The sequence below is a fragment of the Convolutriloba macropyga genome, chromosome 9 (genome assembly GCF_964194025.1).
Source record: "Convolutriloba macropyga chromosome 9, txConMacr16.3, whole genome shotgun sequence".
In the NCBI taxonomy this organism is placed as follows: domain Eukaryota; kingdom Metazoa; phylum Xenacoelomorpha; order Acoela; family Convolutidae; genus Convolutriloba; species Convolutriloba macropyga.
In genome coordinates this window covers 5,391,271-5,403,770 of record NC_134476.1, presented here as the reverse complement: position 1 = coordinate 5,403,770, position 12,500 = coordinate 5,391,271, and the positions used below count along the sequence as shown (strand labels likewise).

General features: G+C 36.1%; 2 protein-coding genes across 2 annotated transcripts in view; both read right to left on the bottom strand.

The window, feature by feature from the left end:
- The window catches only part of LOC142345943 (uncharacterized), a 2,949-nt gene extending 1,365 nt beyond the window's left edge, over positions 1–1,584 (bottom strand). The window contains exon 1 of the mRNA XM_075398410.1: positions 1–1,584. This exon is cut by the window's left edge and continues 1,365 nt beyond it. Coding sequence (XP_075254525.1) covers positions 1–1,584 — 1,584 coding nt within the window.
- LOC142345946 (uncharacterized) overlaps positions 1–12,500 on the bottom strand; it is a 280,658-nt gene that overhangs the window by 199,727 nt on the left and 68,431 nt on the right. The window lies entirely within an intron of this gene.

The window sequence follows — 12,500 nt, the reverse complement described above, 5'->3', positions numbered from 1 at the left end:
TTTTTTGATTTTTGACACTGTCAATTTAAGGGTGTTTTTTAGAGAAGTTTGAAAGTCACTCAATTCTAGAGGATCAATTGTTTCCTTGTCTGGTACGAGTGGATAGTCTGCGTGTTTATCATGTAGTTCGTCAGGGTACTCCAAATCGACTTCAACCAGGAAACCAATATCCCCCTCATCTTCGGTTTGTAATATTGTGTCTAATGAAATGTCTTCAACGAGCTCAAAATCCTTGAGTGGCAATGGGTATTGGAGCATGATGCCCCCGTAAAGATTATTCGCATCAATGTAGATTATTGATGAAACATCTTTTGACTCATCAAATTCCGGTAACATGGTGTTGTTGGCAACCTCATGTCTTGAGCTAAAGACGGAGGACAACCCTCCACGCATCATCCTTTCCATCAAGTCAAGTATTTGTCGATCAGTCAGTAACTCAAGTTCTGGTTCACAAACTTTTAAGCAGGCACTTCCTGAAAGGTTTGAGGCCGTATAGAATTGCGAACAGTCCAATCCGTATGTGTTATAACACACGGACCGTAGCTCCTCAAACCAGCATGCTAACTGGAGAACATCTCCTGTAAGGTAAAGTTGGAGGAACTGTTTAAGGTTTTCACAGTTAAACACTTTGAACACATTATTCAACTGAATGAGTTCCTCATTTGTGACGTCGATTTGGTTGTCTTTTAAACTGTTCTTCCAGTTCTTTAGACATGGAAGAGAAAGTTCATTTAGCTTACTGAATGAGTCTAGATATGAGTAAGGAAAGTTTCCTTTCTTCTTCAACAGTTTTCGCTGCTCGTCTGTATAGCCCTGATAGAAGTGGTCTAGGAGAGAAAATTTGTTGTCGGGTAAACTTTGTACTAGTTTGTCTAAGCTACAAGGCATGAACTTGAAGCTATCGATAAAACGAAGGTACTCGTACACTGCAAGTTCATCACGCTTGCGTTTTCGCGTTTCGATAAAAACGCCGAAATTGAGTGCAATAAACTTCTCATCATTGGTTGGTATGACTTCAATTTTTGTCGACTGTGAAGCCGAGTGTAAGGACTTCACAATATGATGTAAATCATAATTCATCATATTGTGGGCAATCACTGGAGTGTAGTTTAGCGTTCTTCGGTTTAGTTTACATGCACTGTGCGCATACCCAATGAATTGTCCGTTGTAGTGGCAGTGGTCTAATACTTTTTCGTTATCATTGTTGAAATCAACATTACAAATCCAACACTTTGACCAGGTGTCTCTTGGAGGTGCTGTGCCGAGAAAACATAGGAATTTCCGCTTTTGCTGATAGAAATATTTTGCAAGTTTCTCTATTTTTGTAACAAAGCGTTCCATACAATCAGGTCCAGTGTATATATCAAAATGCAGGGGCTCAGAGTTATCACGTTCAACAACAATCATGCAATAACTGCAAGGAAGATGTTGTTCCAATGTAGAAGTGCTTGAAATAGCTGGATTGTTTTTTGCCGTTGCAACGGGCACAATCAGAGATTCCAGATCCAGGTACACAACAAAAGGTGAAAACCACCTTGCCGCATAGTTCTCAAACTTTACGTTGTTTTTGTCGAATGTGGGCATTGTTATTTGTACTGACTCGTTTTCCAGACATACTTTTTGATGGGAAGTGAGTAGCCCTACTGATGAACATACATGAAAACAATTGCGACACAGCTCGCTCCTATCACGATACTCCCTTCCTTTGACTTTGGCAACAAGTTTCTTTAAATTGATAATGAGAACGTAGTGGTAGGTCTTTTCGTTTTGTAGGAGCAACAAGTCCAGAACAAAGGGAAATGGTTTTCTTTTCGACAATCTCAGGGGCAGTAGCTGTTTCTTGTTATACCTGAAGCAAAACTTTTTTACAATTTCGGGGGAGGGGGGATATCAAACAAAAAAAATAATATTAGATAACGGAGTTTTTCATTAAATTCAAACTTGTTTTTACTTCGAAAGGCTTTTTATAGTAGACAACAGTGTAACTTAAATATCTCGTTACCTGAAAACATTGACTTGCACTTCATTGAGATCTTCGAACTTTGATATGTCATGAAGACTCATTGGCATTTCAAAGTTTCCTTTCGGCATCTTGGCTGATGGGTTCACTCTACTGTATGTAAGAACATTTGTCCTAGGTCTGACGCACGGAACTGGCGGTTCCAGTTTTTCTTTTTTGTAAACTAGGTGGTATCCAGCTGTGTAGCAATATAGAAAGCAGTTGTTGTCGCTTCCATTGTGTATGTTCAGCAAATTCGAATCCCTTCTCAACGGATGTCCCTCATGAAACGGTATGAAACTGCTTCCCCGGACAGGCACATATTTGGCCAGCTTCAGGGTAACTTTGTCTATTGAGAGTAGCTGCCAACCACTTCCGTAGCTTGAAAACGAAAGCTTGAAACGTAGTTTTGAAACAATGTTGTCGACAAGGTCTTCAAAAATTTCATCCGAAATCCCTGAATGATATACGATTCGTGTATTCGTATTGAAAAACACGCTCAATTTTTCTTGATCATCATCCAAAGGTTTCTGAAGCGTCATTTCTACTACAAGTTGAACCTTTTGTGGAAACTTGTGCGTGTGTTTTTGGACTGTTTTCGAAATTTTCTCCCGGTTCCTGAACAGATATTCCATAATGTCTAAATCCCCCTGGGCCGGCTCAAATTCGTAGTAGTTTACGCCATCGCTAATTGAACTGACTGTTGGTCTAGTTGTATCAACTTCATGGGTTTCCAAGTCCAAAATGGGCAGACCATGCTCATTGTTTATGTGCTCTGCATATTCGAGTTTTGATTGAAAACCTACGCGACAAGTATAGCAGACTTTTAAAATGGGCTGTTGATGAGAAATATGAGAATGCTTTCGCAGTGTAGGAAGACTTCTAACGTTCTCGAAACACTGAAAACAGCTGAAAGTCGGTATTTCTGGAAAAATTTTATGAATATTTTTCATATGCTTGTTAAGGGACCTTCTGTTGGAGAGCTGAGCAGAACAGTTTGGACACTGAACTGGCATACTGTACAGAAGTACGGAACGCAGTTTTAAAGCTTTGAATGGTGTTGAGACTTTTGAATAATAGGGTAAGAAATGTAGAAAATAATGATTGATAACGTTAAGAATGTTTTTGAGATATTTCTAAGTTGAGAGAGTTTTTAAAATGCTTAGGAAATATTAATTTATAGTAAAAGTCTGAAAAGCTTTTAAATTTTTTTGCAACCAAATAGAGGTATAAATTCTTTGCTTTATGTTTTCCAATTTATTAAATCTTTTTCACCCAAAAGTTGACGAACAGATAAAGCTGAATTTTCTGCAATCAAGTCAAGAAATGAAGTATTGATTGCGTGGCACTACACGGGTTTCGTTTAATTCTTGAGCACACCTTCAGTTTACAGCTTTAGATAGTACAATGTTTTCTAACCATGAGGGGGCGGAATTAAATATAATTCTTATCATGACAATCCATAATATACAAATTTCAACTATGTCTGAGACCTTTGTGTAAAACATAGGCAAAATATGGCAGATACAATAAATAGGCTTACCAGTTCTTCTTAAATAATGCATGTACTCCCATAATAAGTTTTCTTTGTATTGTGGAATTTGAGTTGTAATTTGAGTTTATTGCAGAAATATATATAAGAATAGTAAGTTCAAAATATCATTAAAAATTGCATTTTTTGTGAAATTTCTGTTGAAAAATAGTAAATATCTCTATTAATTTTTAACAGTACCTTCATTCTTTTAATCGGTTCCAAACAGTTAGTTCAATCACTTTCACAGTACGTCGTGAAAAGTGAACGCAAATTTCATTAAAACTCTAAAATTTTCTAAATATCATTTTTCATATAGGAACCTTTAAAAATTATGTTTCTCAGACATTTGAATTGTTTCTTCAAACAGATTTTGTGTTCACTGTAAGCAGAGATATCTCAATTTGACTCTCAGCACTCAGAAGAAAATAATTGTTCTGCAAAAATGTCAAGATAATTTGTTTCTTGTTTGATTTTTTGCTTCCTTACTTAGAGATAATGAAAAATTATATATTCTGAAGAAAATACAATTATGGAAATCCGATTGTGATCAATATGTGGTGAATGAATGTGAATACAGTTAGGACACCATACTGTTTTCAAGTTTTATAAAATCAGCGCATCAAAAATGAATTTATTTTGAGTTGTCAAAGAGTTCTCGCATAGCTGAAATTTTTCTCTTTTTTGGAACATTGTCAACTGAGGGGTTTTCAGTGTTTTCGGGAGTTAAAGAGAAGTTTTTGGTAGGGGTATCTTCTTGTTCTTCAATTCCATTGTAAGTTGTGGGAGTCTCAAAGTTGTCTCCAGAAAGGTTTTTCAACAGATCGTTTGTGTCTGCAGGACTGTCAAAGTTTATCCATAAGTTGTTGCTTTTTAGATTCAAAAAAAGTGAAGGACTCTGCTCTGAGCTATCTGGGCTGAGTGTTGGACTAGGGTCCGCAGTAGGCGTGCAAAATGGTGACGGATTTGTAGGAGACTCAGGAGATTTTGGAAGCCCCCAAAGATCCGCTAGGTTGTCGCATGCTTGCAAAACACCGAGCTGGTTCTCATAGAATGATACACAGTCGCAATCGTATTTGTATATTAATTTTTTGGTTCCAATTGGTAAGTTCGATATATCATATTGTTCCAGGGGGTGCAAAAGTGTTGTTGGTGGTACAATTCCCCCTGATGTAATGAATCCACTACCAGTAGTTTCGGGTTTGTCGGGTAACTGAGCCATAAAATTGATGAATATTTTTGGAAGCATGCAATGGTCGTGAGTTGTCCACTCTTCATTTTCATGAGAACGTTTTTGTTGTACAATTACTATGAAGTTTTCATGAACAGTTTGATAGATAATTGTGCGTTTACATGACGAATCGCTTTCTGACAAAATATGGTAAGACATTGCAATTGCTCTGGAAAATTCAGATGAACTGTTAAGTTATAATTTAAGTTAAACCACAATAACGAAAATTTTGAAAGATAATGTTTCCTTGAAGCAAATACTAGTAATGTTGAAACGAAAAATTGAATCAAAAATGAATTGAAGTACAGTTATTTTAAAAAGACACTTGTTTGCAGTATTACAAGCATGAACTTGAATATAGAATTGAATGAAAATTTCAACAAGTATGTAGGTTGTTCAATGTCGTTAAAGCGTCAAGTTTTGGCACACGTGTTGGGCTCACTTTATTGATCAAGTTAGTCTCTTGACACACCTAAGGTCATACATGTACTCTTCATTTTGGTTTTATCTGTTAAACAAAACATTAAAGTTATATTGTTTCCAGACAAGACCACCCTGAAGTTAAGGCAGGCTCTAGTACCATGGGAATTTGTATGCATACATAGGATAAAGACATTTATGCGTTTGCCTACAGGACTAACGTACAAATACTGTTAACTCAATAGATCATATTTCTTATCAGTTAACCAATTCTATTTTTAGCGTCTGCGTGTAATTTCTATAAAATTTTAGTGCACGAAATCATTGACACGGTTTTTCTTGAAGCAAAACAGTTAGTTGAATATATTGAATAAGAAACACAAAAATGCCTTTTACAGCGGAGTCCGACGCTGAGTTTGGAGACGCTCATTTTGACGTTTCCAAAAGTGAAAAACGTTTGATCCGAGCAACAGTGAAAAACTTATGACAAAAACAGGAACTTATATCTTCCTAAAAGTTGTTCAAAAAAAGTTGGTCAAGAGTTTGAATTTCACCAGAGAATAACACTGACTTTAGAAGAGTTTGAAAAGTTAGCGAAAAAGAACGGAAAAATTCGTTCTGCTGCTAACGACAACACTGAAAACGATTCTACTCTGAAAGCTCCCTCTGCAAAGAAACCTAAATTAAAACAAAAAGACGACGAGCACGAATTCTCTGAATAATTTAAAGAGCTCAATTGAAAATGGTAGAAGCTATGTATGAACGTTCACCTGGTTACTTCAAGCAATTTCAAAAAAATTTCAGGTTTTTTATCACTGAAGAGAAACCAAAATCAACGTTTGCTAAAATTTCAGCCATATGCATGCACACTGATAGCCTTTTTTGTGGAGTTTTACCTGCTAATCATTATCATGTTTTGTTTGATGTGTCAGATGTTACTACAGATTTCTTAAAAAAAACTAAACTTTGTTCTGTTCCATGCTTATTTACAACTTTCAATTGTTTATTCTCGAATGGCAAGGACTTGGAGACAATCGGTACGGTTTTCGAAAAATTGAAGCTAGCTGTGGAATACAATGGTCTAACGTTACAGACGAAGGGAGACACTACAAACATTCAAAAACGTTTACCCAATTTGGTCAATGGCGTTGGCTGCAAAACTCATCGGACAGTTGAAAGTACTGCTTTCAAAACTCTAGAAAATAGTGTTGAGAAAAAATCAAACCAACAATTGCAAACTGACCGATTTTCTACTGAAACTCTTAAGAGATTTGAGAAAATTTTGCATGGTCCTCATTCTGGTGCTTTCTGTCAAATAATGGATATCTTTGTGAGTGGTTATGGAAAATTGGATATTGACAATGATGTTTTGTGTGTTCGCTTAGTTTATGAAGAAAAAATAAAGTTTTGAAAAAAAATTTATTTCAATACAAAAGTTAGTAATGTTATAGCATCATATGAAGCGTGAAACGTATCAAATCAACATCACTCATCTTTACAAATTCTTTTTCATCAAAAAGGTAATGAGCAATATAAATGCAAAATAAGCCACACAATATTGAGTTTGGTTTTTGAATTGGTTGGTTTCTAAGCAATTCAAACACAGTTTGAATATTACCAGAAGAGGAAGCAAGTCTATTGTGTAAATGTTTATATGAAGTTAGATTTTGTCCCAGTGGATCTGCAAAAATATATTTTCCGTTTTTCCGACAAATAAGTGTCCAATGTGTTCCAATTGTTTGAGAAGTTGATACATTCACTATAATGAAGCTGTTCTGAGATAGGCTAAGCGGAAAATTATCAGCAGAAAATACACCATGAAACTTATGCTTTAACAGTTTACATCGTTGAACGAGGTTGTTTATTTCATCTTCATCCATCAGTTTGTGAGAATATGATTTTTTGAAACTCTCCGAGCAGAGTCAATGAAAATTGTGCTAGCTTTTTCACCAATTATAAAAATTTCAATGTTGCTTGGTAAGGCCGCTGAAAACTTAAGTTCAATTGAAATTGAACAATTGGTGAGTTCAGGGTGAATAAAATCATGTGACGCCTGCTGAGTGCTGGTGAGATCAAACACCATAATAAAATGGTTAGGGTATTCAGACAAACTTATTCCATGTCCATTGTCAATATAGGCTAAATCTGACATTGTGTTGAAGTACAAGCGTTTTACGTCAGCTGTATTTATGGGGCTGTCTGCAACGGGGAGTCCATTTCGATAAATACATATCTGCTCCAGATTAAATTTGCGAAAGTGAAAAGGATTGAGTTGTTTGCTTCCTAAGAAAGCTTCATTTGTGTTAAGACAAATGGCAAGACGTCGAATAGGCTCCCTGCTAAAAACATCTTCCTGTTTCCAACTTTGCAAACCAGTAGAAGCCAGAAATGTTTTTGTTATAGTTTCTAAGTAAGGATAGGACGCTGGGCTTGTTAGTAAAGTTTTTTCAATGGCAGAAACGACGTCGTCGTTCAATGTCATTTTTCTCACATACAAATTAGCTTCTATAATTTTTACTTTGTATGATTTTCCAGCATCATCAGATATTACAACAAAATCATCTATTGATCTTCGAAAGGAAATTCGCAATGTGACCCCACTTAAAAGATGTCGATCACATGTAAAAAAATCTACTGCCACTTTTCCATAAAAAGTACATTCAGCAGATTGTCTAACCAAAGTTTTTCGTCTGTTAACTTCAGCTGTTGCTATCGCTCCAGGATTATCCTCGTACGAATAACCTTGGCAAGCCAACCAAGTAGCCTTTGCGTCTTTGTTGTGAGAAAATTCGGTTTCAATGAAACTTTTGTGAGCATAATTTCCATTTGCATTTGAAATTTTCAGTCCGTTGGCAGATACTGTACAGTCAGAAAAGAGTGAATGTAAAACATTATTACAAAAGTAAGGAGCGTCTGTTTTGGTTACATCTGCTGTAGCTCCAGCATCATATTTTAAGTCAGCTTCAGAAGCCTGAACTATCTTGCATTTGATTTCCAGGAAGATTTTTTGCAGATCAATAAAATTATTTCTGTCTCCAGCAACCTCAAACTCAAGCATGGGTCCGTTAGGACTGTAAACTGGCCCTACTTTTTGACAAAAGCTCCCATCAAAAGTTACAAGAAGCGCTGGTTTTTCGAATAAATCCAAGGAACTATGTGTTGCCTCTGTTGGTAACATATTACCGATCATCTTTAACTTTGGCAAAGAAATCCGACCGACTTCTCTTTGGCTGTTTGTATTTTGAAATGACTACTTTTCTTTTTTTGCTACCTTTTCTCGCTTTTGAACCTGAACGTTTAGATTGTCTACGATTCATTCGTCTTTGTCTCATTCGCAGTGCCAATGAGCCTCCTGTTTGCTTTTTGACTGTATTTGATATCGTGTTTTTCAGCGCTTGCTTTGGAGATTTTTTTTTACAGACAACGTCCATTAACTCTGGTACGCTCTGTAACAGAAGTTCTTTTCCAACTCGTTTTGCTGCTGGTAAAATAAATTTTCTTGCAATAGATAGAGCGATTCTTCCGATACCACTTGCTAAAGCTCCAAAGCCGCTACCTCTTTGCCTATAGTGCCCAGAAAAATAAGGCAATGCAGATGCTTGATTGGTGTAGTATGAATCCATTGCTTTTACTCGCCAAATTTTTTAAACTGTAACGTCAAAATGACTTTTCCGGTCCCTGAAAAAGGGACTAATTGACCTGTTTCGGTGCGTAGTTCTATAGAAATTGACTGAATCGTATTTGAAAGAAGTTTTTTGTAGTCCAAATTCGAAAAAACTATTCTGTGTGTTGGTTCAAGCTCGCAGACGCTACCGTTTTTCAATCGTTGTTTTGAATCAATGACTCGTAATAAAGGTGCTTTCGCATCGCCCACGTATTGATACTCAATAATGTTTGTATAAATGAATATCAAATGTTTCCCGGCGCACAGATCAGCTGGAAAGTCACCCATAAAAGCTTTAGTATCATCTTTTTTCATCAGTTTATTTGCAATTGTGACCATTTTATAACCAATGTGTGTTCCTCGTCCATCAGGAGTGCCCTTGAAACCAATAATGCTAGGAATTTCAACGCTTGGAAACGTAATTCCCTCGTATTTTCCAAAGACAATTTCAAATTTACCGGAACTTTTAATTTCTCTGAAAGAAAAATTTGGTAAACCAACAGTTCTTTTAATGGTAGCTAACAACTGTGGCACAGTATCAAAAGTTACTGGCATGAAAGCTAATCGCTCGCCGTTGTATGGACGTGATATGACATTGGCTCCAGAGCTATTCCGTTGGTGATCTTCTAAACCACTTAAACTGTAAGAAATTAGGACTCCGTTTGTGATGTGCTCTATTTTTGTTGGAAAAATAATTTCACTCGAAGCTACTCTCCAGTCTCCTGACAGTTGTATTTCATCATTGAAAAAATTCCTGAATGAAGCTAATGTGTTTTGATCGAAGATCTCCATCGAAGCGGAGGAGATTACATGTACCGTAAATTCATCTTCAATACGTTTATTTGCCATTTTGCACAGGTGACTCTCGAACTAATTGGAGTTCGGGTTGATAGAATTTACCCTGAATAATTTCCTTATTATTATCGATAAGAGAATACGTTGGAGGGTTCAATGTTGGGACAGACGAAATTTCAAAAACCTCGTCTGTAAATGACTGTTTGTAGCCCTTTCCAAACGTCTCTTCTTTTTTCAGTATTCGTACAAGATCACCGACAAAAAATTTTGGTTTTTGAGAAAATGTTGTATTCGCAATCAACGATACCAGTCGCGGAACGTCTTTTTTTGTGACTTTGTTTGGAGCAAGATTGATTGTTCGATTAACTCTAGAGTTGATAGTTTTAACAAATGAATCCAGTTTATCTAGATATGAATAGGTCCACTTTTCTTCTAAGTATCTGTATATTATATTTTTGAGGGAACGTATATTTCTTTCAGCAAAAGCAGACTTTTTCTCACTGAACGTACTGTATAAATGAATTCCGCGTTTATTGCAGAGGGCTTTGAAAGCACCGAGGAACTCTGTACCATCAACGACCCAAACTTTTTTAGGTTGCTTATGCTTGATCATCTTTTTGAAAGCCTCTGCAGTTTCTGTAGCATATTTTGTTTTTAGTGGTTTAACTCTGAGATATCTTGACAGACAGTCAACTGCAACAAGAAGGTATTTTACACCACTGTTGTACTTTGCAAGTTTATCAACAAATGCTAGATCTACGGACCAGATCTCATTTAGGTCGTTAACAATTACTTTAAGCCTTGGAAATCTGAGGCGACGTGAACGATATTTGGTGAAGGATGGTTTCGTTTCCAGATACATTTTTACTTTTTTCATTGATATTTTACTCAAATTTTGCAGTCGTTTTGCGTTTCCAAATGATGCAGGTCCTTTTAAATAGAGGTTATCAAGTTTCTTCACATCATCTATAGAAAGCCCAGTCTTTTCTACTCGTGTCTTCGTCTGTCTTTTTTTTGCTCTCATCGACTTTTGGCTTTGCACTTTTTTCTTTTGTCTCAGATCTTCCTCTTGGTTGTTTTTGTTGCTGTTTCTTTTGTTTTCGAGTCGGTTAATCTTCCTCTTCTTCGCTGTAAAACTCATCGAGAACTTTTTTTGCATGTGTATTGTAAACCAAGTGGGCTGCTATATCAAGTTCACTCAATATTTTGGAATACTTTTGAACGTGAATTTTTTTGGTAGGTTGTTGTAAATTGTACAAGAAATTTGTCACCTTCACTCCTTGAGGTTCATTTTCAATATGGAGAACATTATTCTCTTCACTAATAGAAACAGTATCGGAATCAAAAATTTTTTTCAGGATTATTGCAGCTCTTTTTGTTTTATTTTCGTCCATTAGTTTTAGTTCCAGCATTATTGAGTCAAAGGCTGAGTCTTTCCGTTTTTTCACTACAGGTTCGATTTCACTGTCATCACTAAACAAATGATTCTGATTTTACATCATCTCGATCACTTGTTCCATCACCGACACTCCTTGTTCTCATGACCAGTCTATCAGTGCTTGTGTCAGCATCTTTTTTTCCACTGCTCTGCTCAAAGTTTGGATTAGATCTTTGTAGGAGCGATAACTGAGTGGCTTTTTGTTGATATATTGGATTATCAAAAATTTCTTCCTTGGTTGGATTTTTTGATATGAACATTCTCTTGGGAATCAAAACGAATTCTTCTGCATGCATTATTTGACTTTTAAGTAAAGATAGCACGAGAATGCTATTGCCTTGATAAGTTGTGATTTTCTCGTCAAAATAAATCGCTTTTTCTTCAGACTTGTTTCCTTTGATAATAACTGCTGAAATCAGTCCTCTTGATTTTTTAGTAGCTGTTTGTTGACTGGAACATTGCCATTGATTACATTGAGCAAACACTCACAAAGAATATTTATAAAACTATTTGGTGCTTCTTTGTGGAACTTTCTGAAATTAATATCAGACATCTCGAGCATTTGCTTTAGCATACATAACTCTTTCTCTCTCATCTGTCAAATTAGTTATAACCGCTTTGGAGGAAGGTAGATAAAAAATTGTAGGACCTGGTTGTACAATATTTGAACAATAACGCAAGAAGTCTGAAGTTTTTGGATCCAAGTCGATGAGTAAGTAACCAAAGGGTAATTTTGTTGCTAACTCGTAGCTTTCTTTTAAAAAACTTGTGTTGTTCAACTGTTTGCCAATATAGGTGATCTGCTGTATGTCTCTAGGTGATTTGAACAAAATGATGTGAGTTGTATTGAGATCAATTGTTCTTGACCATTTACTCTGTTGGAATAAGTGATGCTTAACGTAAATGACGCTAATATTTCTGTGACGTCCAGCAGTTGCGAGTTTAGAAAACTCTTTGTCGTTGAAAATTTCTTCGCAAGAATTGTCAAAAACAAGCAGACAGTTTTCCAGCTGTGAAATGAAATCAAATCCAGAAAACTTTGTGAAAAAAATGTTTAAGTTACGCTCTATAGAGCTGAAATTTGGTTGCTCATGTTGATAGAAGTAGTAAATAGAATTAAATTTTGGGTAAAAAGTGTTTCTCAGTAGCATTTGGAATATGAGCTCAGTTTTCCCACAGCATGATGGCCCACAAACAGCCATGAATAGTCTATCGCTTGTTGAAATTATCTTGTTCATAGCTTCGGATTAGGAAGCGCGTAGCCAACTGTGCATGAAAGCAATGAAAACCAAAATGTTGACTCCTCACAATCAAGATGAAAAAACACAAGTTTGATCAAGGACACACCAATAAGAAACAGTATTATTACGATTTGAGTAAAATACACTACTTCTGATTGTGGTAGTCTAGAGTTACAAAATT